The 20,573-nt window shown below is 32.3% G+C and overlaps 1 protein-coding gene across 1 annotated transcript in view; it reads left to right on the top strand.

Annotated features, from left to right (window-relative positions):
- LOC143079826 (DNA replication licensing factor mcm4-A-like) overlaps nucleotides 1-20,249 on the top strand; it is a 31,705-nt gene extending 11,456 nt beyond the window's left edge. Inside the window, exons 6-18 of the mRNA XM_076255437.1 lie at nucleotides 646-852; nucleotides 1,685-1,919; nucleotides 3,108-3,350; nucleotides 4,475-4,715; nucleotides 6,602-6,693; nucleotides 8,505-8,607; nucleotides 9,490-9,666; nucleotides 14,133-14,226; nucleotides 14,727-14,881; nucleotides 15,757-15,874; nucleotides 18,001-18,242; nucleotides 19,034-19,244; nucleotides 19,766-20,249. Coding sequence (XP_076111552.1) covers nucleotides 646-852; nucleotides 1,685-1,919; nucleotides 3,108-3,350; nucleotides 4,475-4,715; nucleotides 6,602-6,693; nucleotides 8,505-8,607; nucleotides 9,490-9,666; nucleotides 14,133-14,226; nucleotides 14,727-14,881; nucleotides 15,757-15,874; nucleotides 18,001-18,242; nucleotides 19,034-19,244; nucleotides 19,766-19,861 — 2,214 coding nt within the window. The 3' untranslated portion in view covers nucleotides 19,862-20,249. The remainder of the gene's footprint in view (nucleotides 1-645; nucleotides 853-1,684; nucleotides 1,920-3,107; nucleotides 3,351-4,474; nucleotides 4,716-6,601; nucleotides 6,694-8,504; nucleotides 8,608-9,489; nucleotides 9,667-14,132; nucleotides 14,227-14,726; nucleotides 14,882-15,756; nucleotides 15,875-18,000; nucleotides 18,243-19,033; nucleotides 19,245-19,765) is intronic.
- Nucleotides 20,250-20,573: the final 324 nt, after the last annotated feature.

The raw sequence follows: 20,573 nt of genomic DNA, 5'->3' as shown, positions 1-20,573 counted from the left end.
ATAAAAACAGCGAAATTTTAAATGAAACAACATAACGTGAAATTTTGCCCATTTTCAGCGTGTATTTTAGTGTTTTTTTTTCAAAACGGTAACACCTATACATGATATTTGATATTCATTGTGAAACCCTACATTCTCTTCTTCAGTTCAAAGATGTATTACTTATGTACAGTTTATCTTCTTGTCTTTACAAGCCTATAACATAGACCCAATATGAAATGCACATCTGATCTTGGCTAGGCCGATTGCAAATTTTAAAGAATTGACTGAAATGCGAGATCTATTATTGCGATTTCAGGAAAAATTGACTACAGTTGTATGTATCAGATATCAGAATGAGAGTTTTTATTATTGCAATACTCATTCAGTCCCATTATTCGCATTGATAAAAACCTCACTATAATTTCTGAATTTTAATAGTGTACTTCTGGCCTAGCGGTCATAAAACTTTCGAGCACGATTTTTGTACTCAGACTCGAGAATCAACCAATCAAAATGCTGGATTTCATGTTTCGAGCATGATTTTTGTGCTCCGAGCACTGAGCAAAGTTTTATGACTTTAACCCCAGAAGAGAGTCTGCAGATTTAAATTGATTATTGTCAATGTAATATTTGCTTCTTTCAACTATCTTTTTGCTCTTGTAGGAACCAACAAAGATCACCAGTGATATTACCAGTGATCCAAATGCTGGTCCACAACTGGTCATCTGGGGTACGGACGTTGTGGTCAGTCAGTGCAAAGACAAGTTCAGAAGGTTCATCACCAAGTATGTGGACAAGAACATGGCCGGTGATGAACAGTTTGATGGAATGGATATCAATGAACCATACTACATACAGAGGCTGGAGGAGGTTAGTTGTAAAGTTGTTAATGAACAGAACATATGCATCAGGAATTCACTTGCCAATTTAAACAGTTATCTCCCTTTGACATTTTAGGGAGTTACAATTGTCATTATGATTGAACAGGTATCAATAAACAAATTGCCGTTATGATTGAACAGGTATCAATAAACAAATTGCCGTTATGATTGAACAGGTATCAATAAACAAATTGCCATTATGATTGAACAGGTAACAATAAACAATTTGCCATTATGATTGAACAGCTAACAATAAACAAATTGCCATTATGATTGAACAGCTAACAATAAACAAATTGCCATTATGATTGAACAGGTAACAATAAACAAATTGTCATTATAATTGAACAGGTATCAATAAACAAATTGCCGTTATGATTGAACAGCTAACAATAAACAAATTGCCATTATGATTGAACAGCTAACAATAAACAAATTGCCATTATGATTGAACAGCTAACAATAAACAAATTGCCATTATGATTGAACAGCTAACAATAAACAAATTGCCATTATGATTGAACAGCTAACAATAAACAAATTGCCATTATGATTGAACAGCTAACAATAAACAAATTGCCATTATGATTGAACAGCTAACAATAAACAAATTGCCATTATGATTGAACAGCTAACAATAAACAAATTGCCATTATGATTGAACAGGTAACAAAAGGGTGTCAATTAAACATGTTTTTGTTTACCACAGCTTATTGAGAATTCATGGTTTCTGTTACTTAAGTGCTTACTTTCATTTTGTTTTGTGACTACATATTTAAACAAATCAGTGGAAAGGCATTTTATCAGTATGTAGTTTTCAGATTAGTGTAATTGGTGAGCCATTCCTGAACTTTAACTGTGAACATCTCCGTGAGTTTGACGCTGAACTATACCGCCAGTTAATCTGCTATCCACAGGAAGTGATACCCACATTTGATATGTCCATCAATGAAATGTTCTTCGACAGATACCCTGACACTGCATTGGAACACCAAGTTCAAGTCAGACCATATAATGCTGCTCTTACTAAAAATATGAGATCTCTCAATCCTGAAGGTAAAATTTATCAGAAGACTTTCATTGCTTTCGAAATTATTGTCATATAAGAAAGAACAATAAGGATTTAAGTTTGGTAAATAGTATGAAAGATATTTTACAACTTTTATGTAATCAATAAAAATTATGAATCAATAAAAAAAAAGCAAAAACAAAATACAGTGCATTTTCAGAGCAGAGAAACATTTGATACATAATATGTTAGACTACCCCAAGGAAAGCAATGGCACAGTGCTCATACCAAAGTCTTTGAAATTTATAATATCTGCATTTAGGAGCTCCAAATTAAAACAAAGCCTGATAGGCTTGCAGTTTAAATCTAAAAAGGACTAGCAGGATGAAAATCTTTTGACTCAACAAACCATGGTATATGCACATGAAACTTGCAGGCTCTCATTCTAAATCTGCATGTAATATTTACTGTTGGATGTTGTAAACATCGATCAATCAGATAACCCTATTATGTTACTTACTGATCAATCGAAATAGTGATAATATTTTTATGCCCCACCTACGATAGTAGAGGGGCATTATGTTTTCTGGTCTGTGCGTCTGTCCGTCCGTTCGTCCGTCCGTCTGTCCGTTCGTCCGTCTGTCCCGCTCCAGGTTAAAGTTTTTGGTCAAGGTAGTTTTTGATGAAGTTGAAGTCCAATCGACTTCAAACTTTGTACACATGTTCCCTATGATATGATCTTTCTAATTTTAATGCCAAGTTAGAGTTTTTACCCCAATTTCACGGTCCACTGAACATGGAAAATGATAGTGCGAGTGGGGCATTCGTGTACTGAGGACACATTCTTGTTTTAAAATGGTCTGTTGAGATAAACTAGCTAGATAATCGATTATAATTAGTAATAGATAAATACAAGTCTTAGAGCCAAGTCTAACTGGTAGCAATATACACTTACAATCACTGCAAATATGCCCTAAATCTTTAAGAAGATATTTTGTTGCAAATTCTTTGAATATTGAAACATCAGTTTTCATGTGTTGTGTTTTGCGGTTATTTTCCTTTTGGCTCTGTAAAAACAGATCTGATAACATAATTGATACAAAGGCGATGTTTGACTGAAAAACCAAGTGCATTTTTTCAGATTTAACGGTCCTAAATATAGTAGTAAAAGTTGAAGGAATATTGCCATGTATAGCTATCATTAATGATTTAAAATTCAAACAATGTATTTTCAGATATTGACCAGTTGATAACAATAGGAGGGATGGTTATAAGAACAACAGCACTGATCCCTGAGATGAGAGAGGCTTTCTTTAAATGTTATGTCTGTGGAACCACAGCATCGGTAGAAATTGACCGGGGCAGGATTGCTGAACCTACTCTCTGTACCAACTGTAATACAAACCATTCTTTTGCTCTGGTACATAACCGATCACAATTTACAGATAAACAGATGATAAAACTTCAGGAATCTCCAGGTAAAAAAAAACAGCATGAATGGTATCAATTACTTTTCAGTCAAAAAGTAAAGTATATATATATAGTTTCAAGGAGACCATTAGAAAATAGAAATACCATGATTTGGAAAATTTAAAGTCATAAGAAACCTCAAATTAAAAAAGATAATGCATATGTTTTTTATAACTCAATGGATAGTTTTCATTATAAAACTTATCATTGCTTATGTACATATACTTTTTTCTGAAGAAAATTCTTTAATTTGTTCATATTGAGAAGAAGTTTACTTTATTTCCTGACATATTTTCTGTATGCAAAGTGACCTTCGTGTGACCCATGTCTTAAAAATTCGCAATATGCATGGATGTCCTTAAAATAAACTATTATCTGATTGTACATGTTAAACACGTGTTCAATATCCATGCTTTTTTGTTGATTGTTGACAAACAGGTGACAATCGTTACACTTTGGCTTCAAAACATGAACTTTAATTAACTGCCATATTTTCACATCCACACTGACCGATTGAAAAAAAAATTGACAATTATACGAAATTTATGCAAAAAAAATGATAAAATCGTGCACAGAAGACTAAGTTTATGATGTGTTTGCATGCATTGGTTCAAGAATTGGAATAACATTATTTTTCACCGGTCACTCGTTTATTATGACTTTAATATGGTAGCTAGTATTGGATTAGCTATACAATGTAAGATAGCCATAGATGTTACTTGAATAAAGCATCTGAACCAGGACGCATGTTAAATATTCATATACCTATCAGCTGATACCTATAGGGCTATAATCCATGCATAAAATCAATGAAGACTATTATTTTTAATTGATGCTCAATTTCTCAACCAGGCAAAACAAGTTTTTTATGAGAAGTACCCTCAAATGATGTAAGTTCGACAGAAGTATTTATATATAACCCCAGTAGGTTAAAATAGTGACTGAGCTGATACAGTAGATATGCCATATGCAGGGATTACAATATTTAATATACAGCAACAGACCAACCGATTATTATCAATTCAAGCATATGAGCAGTGGTTAAGTTCAGGTATAATGGGATATTTAATGCTATATAAACATCAAACTTTTTGTGTCATTTTATTAATGTAAGATTCTAATTTCTCTTCAGAGGATATGCCAGCTGGACAGACACCTCACACAGTAATACTGTATGCACACAATGACCTTGTTGATAAGGTGCAACCTGGTGATAGAGTCAAGGTCACAGGTATCTACAGAGCCACACCTCTTCGTGTCAACCCAAGAATGAGAAATGTCAAATCAGTTTACAAGACACACATTGATGTAGTTCACTTCCGTAAACTGGATGCCAAGAGATTGAGAGAAAGTAATGATGATGATGATGATCAGTAAGTAGATCAACAGGGAATCAGCCAAATATTGATTGAGAGCTTGAAGAATTTGTTTTCATTTCTTCTTGTTACATGGAGTTTTTTCCATCACATGGCTGTTGGTTGCCAAGTGTCTGTTATCTTTGTTAAAAAAAAATATCTCTGAAACTACTTTGAAAATTTGAATAAAACCTTACAGCACATGATTGAGGGGGAGGGGGCATATAAGTTGAAGTTTTATTCCTTTCTGACAACAACATGGCCACTATGGACATTTAGAAAAACAATAGATAGACTGAATCTGTCAACAGCTAAAAATATCAGCAAATTAAGATATTTGTGTTATAAAACATTGAGCTATTTTAATCCTGATATTTTATGTAAACAAAATATTTTATCAGATAAGTTATTCAGTCTCCATGGAGGCTTTTAGTTATGAAATAGATACTTTCATATAGTAAATTTTCTTGGGAAGTCTTCTTGCACTATAGTTTTGCTTCTTAATTTTGTTTAATACCTCTAGAAAATTGATATTTATTTTAAAAATTCACAGTAACTTGCTTATTATTACTGAAAGTGCTGTTTTGTTTGTATTTGAAAGCACAAACATTAAAAAGGAAAATTTGCACAGCCAGAGTTTGTTAAGGTCTATATTTCTATTGAATTTTTGACAGAAATATTTTTATATTGCCTATAGCATTGACTGTTTATTTCTTGTCACTATTACTCAAGACTTGTGATTAAAATGTATCGTGACCTTCGACTTTAGTTGAAAAGGCGAGACTAAGCGATCGTACATTTCAGCGGCAGCGTCCACAAATATTCACTCTGTGGTTAAAGTTTTTGAAATTTTAATAACTTTCTTAAACTATACTGGATTTCTACCAAACTTGGACAGAAGCTTGTTTATGATCATAAGATAGTATCCAGAAGTAAACTTTGTAAAAATAAAATTCCATTTTTTCCATATTTTACTTATAAATGGACTTAGTTGTTCTGCGGGGAAACATTACATTCACTCTGTGGTTAAAGTTTTTAGAATTTTTATAACTTTCTTAAACTATACTGGATTTCTACCAAACTTGGACAGAAGCTTGTTTATGATCATAAGATAGTATCCAGAAGTAAATTTTGTAAAAAAATAAATCCATTTTTTCCGTATTTTACTTTTAAATGCACTTGCGATTTTCTTCCAGTTAACATGACATACAGTCTGCAATTAAAGTTTATATGCCCCACCTACGATAGTAGAGGGGCATTATGTTTTCTGGTCTGTGCATCCGTTCGCTTCAGGTTAAAGTTTTTGGTCAAGGTAGTTTTTTATGAAATTGAAGTCCAATCAACTTGAAACTTAGTACACATGTTCCCCATGATATGATCTTTCTAATTGTAATGCCAAATGATAGTTTTGACCCCAATTTCATGGTCCACTGAACATAGAAAATGGTAGTGCGAAGTTCAGGTTAAAGTCTTTGGTCAAGGTAGTTTTTGATGAAGTTAAAGTTAAATCAACTTAAAACTTAGTACACTTGTTCCCTATAGTATGAAATTTCTAATTTTAATTCCAAATTAAAGTTTTGACCCCAATTTCACAGTCCACTGAACATAGAAAATGATAGTGCGAGTGGGGCATCCGTGTACTATGGACACATTCTTGTTAAAACATTTATTAGATTCATAGACTATCCTGGATTTTTACCAAACTTGGACAGAAGCTTGATTTTTAGCAAACTTGGACAGAAGCTTCTTACAATCAAAAGATTGTATCAAGAAGAATATTTTTATTGATTTTTTTCCTCATTTTTGTTGAGCCTGCGATTTACAGCAAATGTAGGCAAGACACTGGGTTCAGCAGAACCCTTACAAATTTTTTTAATATTTTTATTTGAACTGCTACTTTTCAGAAAAGATACTAATTTGAGTGAAGAAAGGGAAGAATTCCTAAAGAAACTGTCTAAAAAGTCTGATATATATGAGAGATTGGCTAGAGCAATTGGTAAGTAGTTCCATAGTGACCAAACAAGGACTGTTTTTGTTTATATTAGTTGCTGTTAGATGATAAGATCTGTGATACAACAGTTATACATAATAGATTGAGTTCAAGAATTTCAACAAAATGAGGATTGAATCTAAGCTTTCATGGAGAAAATGATAACTCTTTACTTTGACATTAATAGCAACAGCTAAATGAACATCCTTAACATCTTGTTTAAATCAAAACAAAGTTGATCCCTGAAGATGTAAATGAAAGCATTTTTATGTGGGTTTACATTTTTTATTGCCCTGCTGCATAATGTGTTCCTGACTGTATATACAGTTAACTCTCGTTGTCTCGAACTCGGTTGACTCGAAATTTCGGATGAGTCGAAGTTTTCACCTGGTCCCGAACTTTATTCCATACAAAAGTATGTAATTCGACTCCTGATGAGTCGAAATTGGATGAGTCGAAATTTCGGTTGAGTCGAACTAAATTTACGGTCCCAAGGTTAACAAAAGCATACAAAATTCATTTTTTATCTCGAACTAATACACATATGTCAAAACATGACCTCCGGGATTTAAATGGATTGAAGAGTTAATCTGACATGCAATACACGTGTAATTAAATTTCCGGTCACTGACCACTGTATTGATTTATGACGTGCTATTTCCATGAGTGTTTACCTAAGATTATCTTTTATAGAATTTTTATAAATAATTAGTGATACATTGTTAATGTTCATGAAAAAGTATGAAAAAGTATTTAAATTGTTTACAAAACAATTAGATTGTGATTTACACTAATGAGCTTGGGTGTGTATAAAGTTAGGATTATGGCTTTCGTTGATGATCACCTAAAAACTACTCAAACGGCGTCTTTAATCTTGTTATATATTCTTTTGAAAAGAAAAAGTGAGATAAAACAAAATGAATAGAAATCAAAATTTTCTTAAATCTCTTGTATCCGAGAATAAACAATTTTGTCAGCTATTAACGACCTGAATTACGAAACTATCGATTGGAAATTACCCTCTTGGAAAAGCCATAGGATTTTTTTTTAATTGAAACAATTAAATAAGTAAAAATAAAAGTCATTATAATAATAAAAGACTGTGACATACAAATACATCGTTCTGATACTAGAATATCGATCCCCTTGCCATATTCACCCGGATTTATTTTAGCTTTACCAAGCTAAGCAAGAGTTGTGTCCCTTAGATTGTCGAACTTCCGGTGTTCGTTTGAGTCGAACTACGTGTATCTCGAAATATTTCTCTGGTCCGACTGACTTCGACATAACGAGAGTCGACTGTATCTTACTTTTTTGTGGTCACATCTACTTAAGACTTAAAACACTTGTTCCATTATGATGTGAACTTTTAAATACATTGTATATATGAGCTAAATTAGTGTTTTCCTTGTTATGGGATCATGGGAATTTATCAGGGTAAAGTTTTTGTTTAAGTTAGTTTATCCTGGAATTGTTGTCAAGTAAGAATACACGTATGGTATGATGTGATCTTTTGAACAAATAGAATTTAGGGCTATTCCAGAAAAAAATGTATGGGGGGTTGGAAGGCACATTGTATTAATAATACATGGGTGATGGGTATCAGAGCAACTTTCACACTATAATGCACTATAATTCTCAATTACAATTGGCTGGGTGGTGGGTGCTGACAAAAACTGCCTTCCAACCCCCCCATACAATTTTTTCTGGAATAGCCCTTACCCAGATTTCATGAAATTTCTGTACAAAGAAAAATAATAGAAAAAGCTAGTTAAATATAAATATATAAAATATAAATAAAATACACCTTTTTCTAGCTCCAAGTATATATGAAAATGAAGATATTAAGAAAGGAATATTGCTGCAGCTCTTTGGTGGATGCAGAAAAGACTTCACAAACTCGGGTAGAGGAAAATTCAGGTAAATATGTGGTTCAATCTGTTTCAGATAATAAAAAAAAACGGTCTGGGTCTGCATCTTTTTTAGGGTGTTTAATATATAAATTTTTGTATGTTATACATACAAGAATAATCTCAAGGGTATTGGGGATGAATGTTTCCTTAAAAAGAAAGACCCCTGGATAAAACGACCAAAGGATAAAGTTGTTAATAATTATAGGTCACAATCAACAAATTTAAACCTTAAAGAACCTATATAAAGCACTTGATGATAAAACTTGAATGATACCACATGCTGAATTTATACTACAACATGGATCGAAAATCTAAACAAGCTGTGGAAGCAGAACTCTCCTAATCTGGGACAGTGGCTTGACAGTACGAAAAAAGTACAAATAAAGAATAATAAACAGTTTAAAAGAGCTTGACTCAGCAGAACTCTACTAAGCACCAAAAATAGACAAAAGATACAAAATACTGATCTAAGAGAACTCAGTTATTGAAGACTAGTTTTAAGCTTTTAAAATAGGTCCAATATCAACTAATAAACCTTGTTTTCTCATTACTTTTAAGGGGGAAAAAAAGATGCTCACATTTCGAACACTAGTAGGTTTAATGTATTACTAATCAAGAATTTGAAGAAAAAAAATCAGTAATATAATCTGAAATAAATTGGTTAAAAGAAAGATTTTGTGGAGTTGATAGTGAAAATCAGATACTTGGAATGTTGACCAAACTTCCTGTTTTGCTATGTTTTTAACTATTTTTAAAAAGGGGTAGACTTGCATTCTTGATCTTTTGCAAAAAGACTTGTACCAAGTACTGTAGTGAAGATGATTTTGAATATTTTGTCATTTATGTATATGTTTTGATCACTACTGACAGAAAGGACTTTTGTCTTTAGATCTGAAATGAATATATTACTGTGTGGTGATCCAGGTACCAGTAAATCTCAGCTTTTACAATATGTTCATCATCTGGTGCCCCGAGGACAATATACATCAGGAAAGGGATCCAGTGCTGTAGGTCTGACTGCATATGTGACTAAAGACCCAGAGACCAGGCAGTTGGTACTGCAAACGTAAGTAATTGGTGTGATTGATCATTAATAACTTGCATTATATTCTGGAAATTTTAAGTTGACAATCTTCTTGGTGTATTTACTGTCTTCTGATTGGTTAAAATTATAAGTTTTATTTTCAATGTTGTCAATTTTGATGGCGACACGCCCATTCTAACGTTGTGTATTCATACGCCAACATGTGTGTACGTTGTTGTTGTTAATATAAATAATATAAAAAGTTCTTTGAGCCTTATTTTTGATAGAAATTTATTTATAATGAATGGCAATTATTTATTTTGATTTTATTGAACCGTAAAATAAATTCAAAATAGAAAATAGTCATTCATTAAATATAGTAAACATACAGTACTTGACCTTTGAGGTATGGTTTCAAAAAGATATCCTATAATGCAGAGGATATGTGGTGTGACTGCCAATGAGATATCAATTCACTTTTGTTAAATTTGTAATACTGGGAAAGTACTTTCGTGGGTATAATTTTTTGTGGTTTTAGCAAATTTACTTGTTTGTGGGTTTTTATTTAAATTCTTGGATTTTAGTTTTCTCAAAAAATAAAATTGAAAGATTGAAGCCATCCATTAGAAATGAAGTTTACTTATTGTCTGGATTGAAGAAAATTGCAAAGTAAACATTGACCGGTGCAAATCAAAGTGACCACACAAATTATCCAGAGATTAAATGATCAACAGATTAAAGGGGGTCTTCCCATTTATCCACCTTTTTTTGAGTTTTGGTCTTTATTTCTAATACTATATGCAATAGGTCAACTATATTTGGTGTATGGAAACATTTTATGATCTATATATGTCAGTTGCGCATGTTTTATTTGACCTTGACCTCATTTTCATGGTTCATTGCTCAGTGTTAAGTTTTTTGTGTTTTGGTCTGTTTTTCTTTAACTATAAGCAATAGTTCAACTATATTTGTTGTATGGAAAAATTGTTAGCTGTACATGCCTGTCTGGCATGGTTCATTTGACCTTGACCTCATTTTCATGGTTCATTGGTCAATGTTTAGTTTTCTTGGTTATTGTTTAGTTTATTTGACAGTTGTAATAAAGCTTTATACATTTTGTATTTAGGACTATCAATATAATATTAATGATTAGTAAAGAAGGCGAGACATTTCAGTGTGTGCCCTCTTGTTAATATTAAAGACCATCAAAGGTGTTACAGTCGATTCCACTTAATTGCATACCGCTTAATAGCATAATTCGGTTAATTGCATACTTTTCTCCTGCACAAAACCATTTCCCATTCATCTAATGTTAAATTGTACGGTTATATGCATAGCCCCACAAGTGGCATTTCGGTTAATTGCATAGAAAATAATCGCTAGCTAGATATGCTTAGTTAAAACTGACGAGATTTTTGACCAGAAACAGCAATTTGGTAAGTATATTTTTCTTGAATGCATCATAATTTTTGATATTATTTCACATTTACTTCTGTGTTATTTAAATAAAGTTTTAAAACAGTTTCTTTCGTGTTTATATGGTTATAAAAAAGTCCTCGATGTGTACACAGGTAAAGTTTCCCATATTCTATTTTAAGCCTCGATGTCATAAAAATGTCAATCAGCTGATTGTTGTAAAAACACAACCATTCTATGATCTTCTATCTCAAAAGGTGTTAATTATTGATTGCATTTCAAACATTGTTCATAGACTACATTTTGGGTGTATTTTTAAAACAATAACGCCTGCTAATTATCGATCATTATCCAATGTGCAATCTCGTAATTTGGCTAGGGGTGATCTACATTTATGTTAATTATTACAGGGCATTTATATATGGTTGAAGAATTTCATACATCAATCTTTCATTTTTAATATTTTTTGAAAAGAACATTAACTTAAAATTATCATATTTTCTCACTTTCAACACTCGTGATCAGCAAATAACCCGTGCAGGGCCCCATTACTGTTAACTGCTTTGCATATACGGAACTAACGGGGTTAAAGTAACAGTGTTACATCACTGTGCAATCGGTAAATACTGCATATTAAAGGCAGTTCATTACACATTTATTGTATCAAATGTTTATGAACTGCGTAGCATTGTACAACAGTTTGTTTTAATCAAAGTGTAACAATATAATTTGTCCATCCGGGTCAAAGAAACAAATCTATTTTTAGAATTTTTTTATTTTCGTATCTCAGGTAAAGGAAAAGTTGGTACATAAATAAACTAAAACTAAATGTGTTGAAAGAATAAAATGCATGACACTAGACAAATAACTTTTATTAGAATAAATAATCATTCAATATGTTGTAAGTGGATTATGGACGTTCATCTTTCTTCAGGATTTCCTTTACTGATCTGCACTATCGATGTTATTTGACTCCGTATTTTGGCATTTCGGATATAAGCATACTCCGCTTTATTGCATAATTTCGTCTGACAAATAGGCTATGCAAATAACCGGAATGTACTGTAATTAGGCCATACACATGCCCCATCAAGAAAACAGTTTTAATTTGTAAGGCCCCCCAAAAAATATATGTCTGTTTAAGGTTATGCTTTAAAAAATAAGGGTAGGTAGATGGTATTTTCTTTTTATTTTCTTTTTTCATTTTATTTTATGTGACATGATTTTGAGTGTGCGGTTTCGTCTTGTCGTGTTCTGAGTTGATCATGGGCGTGGTTTACCTGTAATTTTAATGACTGGATTATTTTTTTATTGGTTGGAAAAAATGGCAGTAAAATGTTTATTACATCACATGAGTAGTGAATTTCCTTAAAACAGCTATCATATTCACGATTATGAACATTGGAATGTATCAGGCAATACTATCTTGACTATCTTCACTTTATGACGGAAATAAAATGGATTAGAGTCGGCGCTCAGAATAGGGTCGGTTTAATAACAGTAAACAGACATACATTTTTAGCTCACCTGTCCCGAAGGGACAAGTGAGCTTATGCCATCACTTGCGTCCGTCGTCTGTCGTCCATCGTCTGTCGTCGTAAACTATTTCAAGAATCTTCTCCTCTGAAACTACTGGGCCAAATACTTTCAAACTTTAACTGAATGTTCCTTAGGGTATCTAATTTATAAATTGTATCCGAAGTTTTGATCTATCAACAAACATGGTCGCCATTGCTAAAAATAGAACATAGGGGTCAAATGCAGTTTTTGGCTTATAACTCAAAAACCAAAGCATTTAGAGCAAATCTGACGTGGGTAATATTGTTTATCAGGTCAAGATCTATCTGCCCTGAAATTTTCAGATGAATCAGACAACCTGTTGTTGGGTTGCTGCCCCTGAATTGATAATTTTAAGGAAATTTTGCTGTTTTTGTTTATTATCTTGAATATAATTATATATAGAAATAAACTGTAAACAGCAATAATGTTCAGCAAAGTAAGATCTTCAATTAAGTCAAATTGACCAAAATTGTCAATTGACCACTTAAGGAGTTATTGCCCTTTAAAGACTTTTTTCACAATTTGTTCATCATGTTGACTTACTTTAAAAAATCTTCTCCTTTGAAACTTCTGTATCAATTTCAGCCAAACTTAGGCTAAATGAGTTTCAGAGTATCTAGTATAAATTTTATATTTTATTTCCTTGTATGTCAAGAAACATAGCTCCTATGGCAAAAATAGAACATAGAAGAAAATGATTATTTTTTTTGGCTTTTGAAGAAAATAGGACGATCCAAAAAACATTTAAATAAATTGAAAAGCCAAAATAATCATTGATGAGAGATTTAACCAAAAGAATTAAGGTGAGCGATTCAGGCTCTTGAGAGCCTCTTTTTTTTTTGGCCTAAGCAATAACATGCAGCCACTGTATGGCCTTAAACAATGGGAAAAACCCATAATCATATTTTCAGCTTTACAAGGCCTGACATGAAAAAGGTGAAACAATTCAAATCAGAAAACTAATGGCCTAATTTATAATAAAACAACTTTTTAAAAAATGCAGATATGAGTCCACAGAAGAGACATGAACCAAGAACAAAATTCACAGTAGGTACTACAATCTTCTGACTTACTACATGGAGAATGTGTCAGATCAAAACAAATATATGAGCACTTAATTGTCCCCCTAACCTTGGACAGTGGATTAACCACATAACATCAGAACAAACTAAAGTTCAGTGGCAAGACCTTGCACACATTTCAATTTAGGGCTATTCCAGAAAAAAATGTATGGTGGGGTTGGAAGGCAGTTTTTGTCAGCACCCGCCACCCAGACAATTGTAATTGAAAATTATAGTGGATGATAGTGTGAAAAGTTGCTCTGATACCCATTACCCATGTATTATTAATACAATGTGCCTTCCAACCCCCCCCCCCCCCATACATTTTTTTCTTGAATAGCCCTTAGAAATTATTATGGACATTTATTATTGATCATTGGACAAAAATATGAGATCAATTATACTAGCAATTTCAGGAAATGATTAAACAAATATTTTAAAATTATTTTGCTTTAACTTATTTTTTTGCAGGGGTGCCCTTGTGCTGAGTGACAATGGTGTTTGTTGTATTGATGAATTTGACAAAATGAATGATAGCACCAGATCAGTTCTGCATGAAGTTATGGTGAGATACTCAAATTTAAATAAACAAGAATATAAGTGATCTCAAAGTTCAGTGTAATTATTGAGAAAGTACAGATACATATTTTTATTCCCTCTTATGCTCTGAAATGAAAGAAAAGGCATTTTATTTTCAATTTCTCAATTGTCTTAAACCTGCATAAAGATGATGAGGATTGAAATTATCAGTTTTTATAGTGCTGGGAAATCATTGTTTTTCATTGCAACCAATTTGATAAATTATGATAATGATATAACTGCTAGCAATTAAATTCTTTAAATTTCGAAAATTTTAGTTAGCCTTTGTTATGAACTTTGAATCACTAAAGGAGATATGCTTAACACAGAAGTGTATGTTTTCTTGTGTTAGTTTTATGGGTAAGGGTAATGAATTTGTTGCATGTGAGCACCAAATTAGACCTTTGATTGTAATGCTGCTCTTCTACTTTGGAAATAATTAGTATGTCTATACATTGGAATTATGCAGTGACTGATATTTTGCAGGAACAACAAACGTTATCCATTGCCAAAGCAGGTATCATCTGTTCACTGAATGCCAGAACGTCAATCTTAGCAGCTGCCAACCCTGTGGAATCTCAGTGGAATAAAAATAGAACCATTACTGAAAACATACAACTACCACACACTTTGTTGTCAAGGTAATAATCAATGGCTGGTTTTCAAATTCGCCGTTTCAGAATCTAATGCATCCTGGGTAATATTTTCAAAAGTGTACACCAAAACGTCCTGATTGGTTGAAAATGTCATAACAATGGAAATTTAATCAATGACGTGACATTATTTTCATTTTGGGGTACAAACAATGAAATTACCCATGATGCTTTAGATTCTGAAACGGCCAATTAAGACAAGAGATTTTATATGATTGCCAATGAGATGATTTCCCACTATATACAATTGTCCAAAGAAACACAAATTGTTATAACCATGATAATATTTCTACCATGTTCAAAAAATTGGAACTATTTGCTTTGTTGAAAACATGTTGCCATAATTTTGTGAAAACACCATTTGATTGTGGGAATTTAATTTGTGGTTCTAAGACTTGCACGCTCCAACTTAATATACTCGGTTTTTCAATGGACTTCAACAATGAGGAAAAAACAACAAATGCTGTCTAGTTGGCAATATAAGGCCTTCTAATGAAAAATATGAAGCAATTGAAACTAGAAAACTAATACTGTAAACCAACTTATTTTCGCGGATACTTTATTTCGCGTTTATCTCCAGCTAGTCTACTTCACGGCGATTTAATTTCGCGATTTTCTAATTAACTAGATGTAGTTTAATAAGGAAAGATCCAAGTTATACATATTCGCGTCCATTTTAATTGTTATTTTTCTACTCTCAAGGGTCGCCAAAATTGATCGCTCGTGAAATTAAGTTGGTTTACAGTAGCCTAATTGATAAAACAATTTCTACAAGAAAAAAATATAGAACAATAACCAACCACACCCACTGAACTACAATTGTTTGTAGTCCTGAATTTGCATTCTGGTATGTTTTATTGTAGATTTGACCTGATTTTCCTGATATTGGACCCACAAGATGAAATGTATGACAGACGTCTGGCCAGTCACTTGGTTTCACTATACTTTCAAAGTGAGGAAGAAGAGCATGAAGATCAAATGGTATGTTAGTGAATTACACAATTTTATTTCTGAGGAAACTGCTGTCAATTTTTCTTTCCACAATGATAAAATGTTAAATTTTCCAATTTCGACAAAATGTTAAATTTTCCAATTTCGACAATATTCTATAAGCAAAATGAAGCTAGCCTTCAGATAGTATCAGATACACATGGTGTGTGAATGATAATAAAATTAAAGGTACCAATTTTCTTGCACCAAATGCGCATTTGGACAATACATGTCTCTTCAGTGATGCTCGTGGCCAAAATATTTGAAATCCAAAGCTTATATAAAAGATGAAAAGCTATAATCCAAAAGTTCCAAAACGTATAGCCAAATCCGTGAAAGGAATCAGAGCTTTGCATGAGGGAGATACATTCTTTAATTTATAATAATTTCTATCATTTTGTAACAGCAAATTTTAATAACACAAAAAAATTCGAATTTTCATGCCAGTACCGCAGGCCTGGGGTAATGGTAATTTGTAATTGTAATGCATTGTAATATTACATTTTTTGGATGTAATGCAAAGTAATTTGTAATGCACATTTTTTGCATTACAATTACATGTAATGTAATGATTACTTTAGTTAAAAATTGATGTAATGCCTCCATTACAGTACATTACTTTTTATTACAAATTGGTAAAATAGATCAAATTGAAGAATATTGTATAATAAAAATAAAATATTAACAAAAACAAAAGAAAGTATGGAATAAAATTTTTGTCACAGTTAATAACTGTATTAAATAATTTACATCAATCTTTAAAACACACATTAAGGTAAGAAATATAAAATGGTAAAACATATCAGGTCTTTGATCTTGGTTTCTGATATTTGTTTAATATGATATGGGAATATATTGGTGTTTGGTGGTCTATGAAAAACCTTATAAAACAAATCATCAAACAAAACTATATAGATCAATGAAAAAAATATGAAGATGAAAATTTCATAATTCTATACACACCTTACATGTATTTCAATGAAATATTGAATATATCAAACTACATTTTTAAACCAAACTGTGGTTTGGGTCCTGTCTGTGTTGTTATTTCACCTAATTTAATATCCCAATGTTTTTATTGCAATCAAATCTTCTCAACTTATGTTTGTCCTCACAGAACCCTTAGGCATTTCACAAGATAATCCTTTAATGACACATTTATTATATCCCTTTGAAATCCTTAATGATGTCTTAATGATTAAATGATCAATGTAAGAAACAAAATTATATGATAATTTATTTATTTTTTACCACCACCTAAGAACCGAAAGTGACTTTTTCAGTTTCATGCCTTCTACTTCTCAATCAAAGGGTATAGACACAGGTACGGTGCAGTACATGATGTTGACATCTACTTGTCTGAGCCATGTGAAGAAATTTCAATCAATGCACTGGAATAATGGAAGTCAAATTCAGTGTGCCTTTCTTCTTTGACTAATACAGCTATCAAGTATTTAGCCATTTCCCACACATAAGCTCCTGTAGAAAGGCTTTTAAGTATTGCCGGAAAGGTGTACAGAACTGATAGCTGTTCTCTTAATGGCATCACATTTAAACCACTTATGATGATAAAGTGCAATGGACATATTAATTAACCAGTATTTGAAGTCTATGTACCTAACACTGTATGTACATATGTACATATACCTCTGTTTTTGAAATGCTTTTTGTTTTTATATTGAAAAAGTAATGTGTAATGTAATGCATTACACATGCAAAGTAATTGTAATGTAATGCATTACATGTGAGAAAAAATGTAATTGTAATTGTAATTGTAATGGAAGAATCACAAAGTAATTGTAATGTAATGCATTACATTGCAATGTAATGGCCCCAGGCCTGCAGTACCGAAGTACTGGCTACTGGGCTGGTGATAAAGTTCTATGTTGGGATGATTATTAAAAAAGAAACTGCATCAAAGCAGCATTTCATCATATTTATGGATTTCCCCATAGTGTGATATCACAATCAGCTGATTAGAAATCTTAAAAAGAAAATTGCATGGTTTGAGTTAATTTTTTAAAAACCTAATTGTAGAGAGAGAGTCAATGAAACAAAATTATCATAATTTTATTTTTAAAAAATCTAAATATTTCTATTACAAAAAAATATTTCAGGACATGGGCATTCTTAAAGACTACATAACATATGCCAAGAGATTTATTAACCCTAAAATCAGTGAGGAAGCAGGCCAAGCCTTTGTAGAGGCTTATGTCATGATGAGGAAGGTGGGAAGTGGGCGTGGTCAAATATCTGCCTACCCTCGACAGCTTGAATCTCTCATTAGGTTGGCAGAGGCCCATGCAAGGATGAGATATTGTACTACAGTAGAACTTGCTGACGTTGAAGAAGCCAAAAGGTAGTTATTTAGTTTAAACATATTTATTTAAAGTGGATTGGGAAACAAGTTTTGCAACTTATATTAATCCCTTTCCACTTTGCGGGTGCGAGTGCTGCCTTGTAGCGGCATTAGCCTGCTCTTTTTTCGAAATCTACAAGGGTGTCTTTAACGTGCAAGAGATATGGCTCTCTCTTAACACGGGTCAGCCATTTATCGTCCCCTTCCGACGGACTATCATCGTTTCCTCAAGACCATAAAGTAGTTAGTTATATTGTGACCTGTATCATATTGAAGGATGCAACTCGGAAATGACACAGATAGTTGTGAGAAATAATGATTATAATCTGTCTTATTCTGCTGGTGATATCTGTTAAAAAGAATAAATCAACAAACATTCATTTTGACATTGAAGCATTTAAAGATGTGATTTGAAAGTACCTACATCCTTTAATAGTCTAAACAGGCTCTTTACAACTTCAACAGTCAATTTGGATGTTCTAAAGAAAAATAATTTTAAAGTCAACAGCAACATATTCAAGTCTTAGAGTTCATTCCTGTACTATTCCAACAGGTCTTTTTCTTTGAAAGATCAGAGCTCCAAATCAATGGTTTAAAGTTTCATACTAGAAATAAACATAAATATTAAGTGCATTTAGAAATTAAGATACTTTCTTATTATTGAATATATAATGAGTGACATTATTAATAACAATCTTGCTACTGTTTTGCCATAAAATTCTTGCTGAAAATTCTATGAAAGAAATCTCTTACTACACAAAGAAAAAAATTAATACCTTTTTGTTTTCCAGGCTGTACAAAGAAGCACTTAAACAAGCAGCCGTGGATCCATCCACTGGCAAGATAGACGTTACAATTTTGACTACAGGTATCAGTGGAGCTGCTCGTAAACGAAAGGCAGAAATTACACAATCACTGAAGAAACTAATCAAAGAGAAAGGGAAAGTCCCAACTCTCAAACAGCCTAAACTGCTGGAGGAATTTAAGGAAAGATCAGACTTTGTAAGTTCTTCGTTTCTTTGTTTAATAATTATCATTCAGAAAGGGGAAAGAACCATAAACAAAATGATGTTAGCTCATCTGGCCCAAAGGACAAATGTAAGCTTTTGCCATCACTCAACTACTGGCATCATTTAAACAAGATTTAAATCTTCTCTAACTACTGGGACAATTTGAAACTACAAAACCAATATCAAACTTGAAATAAATGATAGTTAAGAGTATTTCGTTTTGAAGTTTGTCTATTGAAATCCTATCGGTCAACAAAAAATTATCCTCAATACAAGATTAATAAATAAGCCACGAAATAATTAACTAATTAGCAAACAACTGATTGTATTATTTGTAAAATAGCTGGATAATTTACTGATGAATCAACAAGAGGCTTGTCTCAATTTGAAAAATATCTGACTATAGAAATAAATGATTTCATTGTGCCCTTATCACCACTTTAGCACAACTTGATCAATGTATTAAATGGTTTTTTCAGTATTTATAATGATGATAATTCTCTCTATTTGCAGCCTGTTACTAAAGACATGTTTGAGGATGCATTGAAAGAATTACAAGATGAAGATTTCTTGATTGTCACAAATAAGTTGATTAGACTGTGCCAATAGACAATGCCAATTTTTGTACAAAATACCAAATACCACTGTGTTCTAAGAAATTGTGGGATCACTTTCAGTATAAAATTGTGTTCAAGATACCTAATTGTTTGTGTTCAGGAATTTATGGTCAAAATTTCAGATTTGACAATTATACAAAGATAAGGTGCACTAGCAAATATGACAATGTATGAATTCTATTGTCAATATATTGAAATAGACATACTTCAGTAAATTTTTAAATTGATTATGAAAAAATTGAAATTTTTAAGAATTTCACATTTGTTAGCAAAAGGTTAGAATCAAACTAGCATGTACAATGTTAATATATTACTTAGTGCTGTTTAAAAAACATGATAATATGTAATAAATGAACAGATAAATAAATATAGTACAACTATGTTTTAATTAATTATTAAAAGCTCACCTGGCTATAGAGAGGGGCAGGGCAATACACCTTATCGCTATTTGTCCACCATTACTGGATATCGCACAGGTTCCCGTAAATTTTTGACGTCACAAAACAAAATGTCTGACGCCACAATGGAAAAGTGATTGTTGTATGCGTCAAAAGTTCAAGCAGCCGGGATTAGCGATAAGGTGTATGGGTGTTATTGCCATCAGAAGATTTGCTTTGACAATGGGTGTTATTGCCATCTGAAGGTTTGCTTTGAAATCTGGAATCTGTAACTCGAAGCCAACTTGGTACAAATCAAAACAATAT

Source organism: Mytilus galloprovincialis, chromosome 6, assembly GCF_965363235.1.
Source record: "Mytilus galloprovincialis chromosome 6, xbMytGall1.hap1.1, whole genome shotgun sequence".
In the NCBI taxonomy this organism is placed as follows: domain Eukaryota; kingdom Metazoa; phylum Mollusca; class Bivalvia; order Mytilida; family Mytilidae; genus Mytilus; species Mytilus galloprovincialis.
Note: the sequence above shows the minus strand (reverse complement) of the source record. Positions and strands in the feature narration are given on the sequence as shown.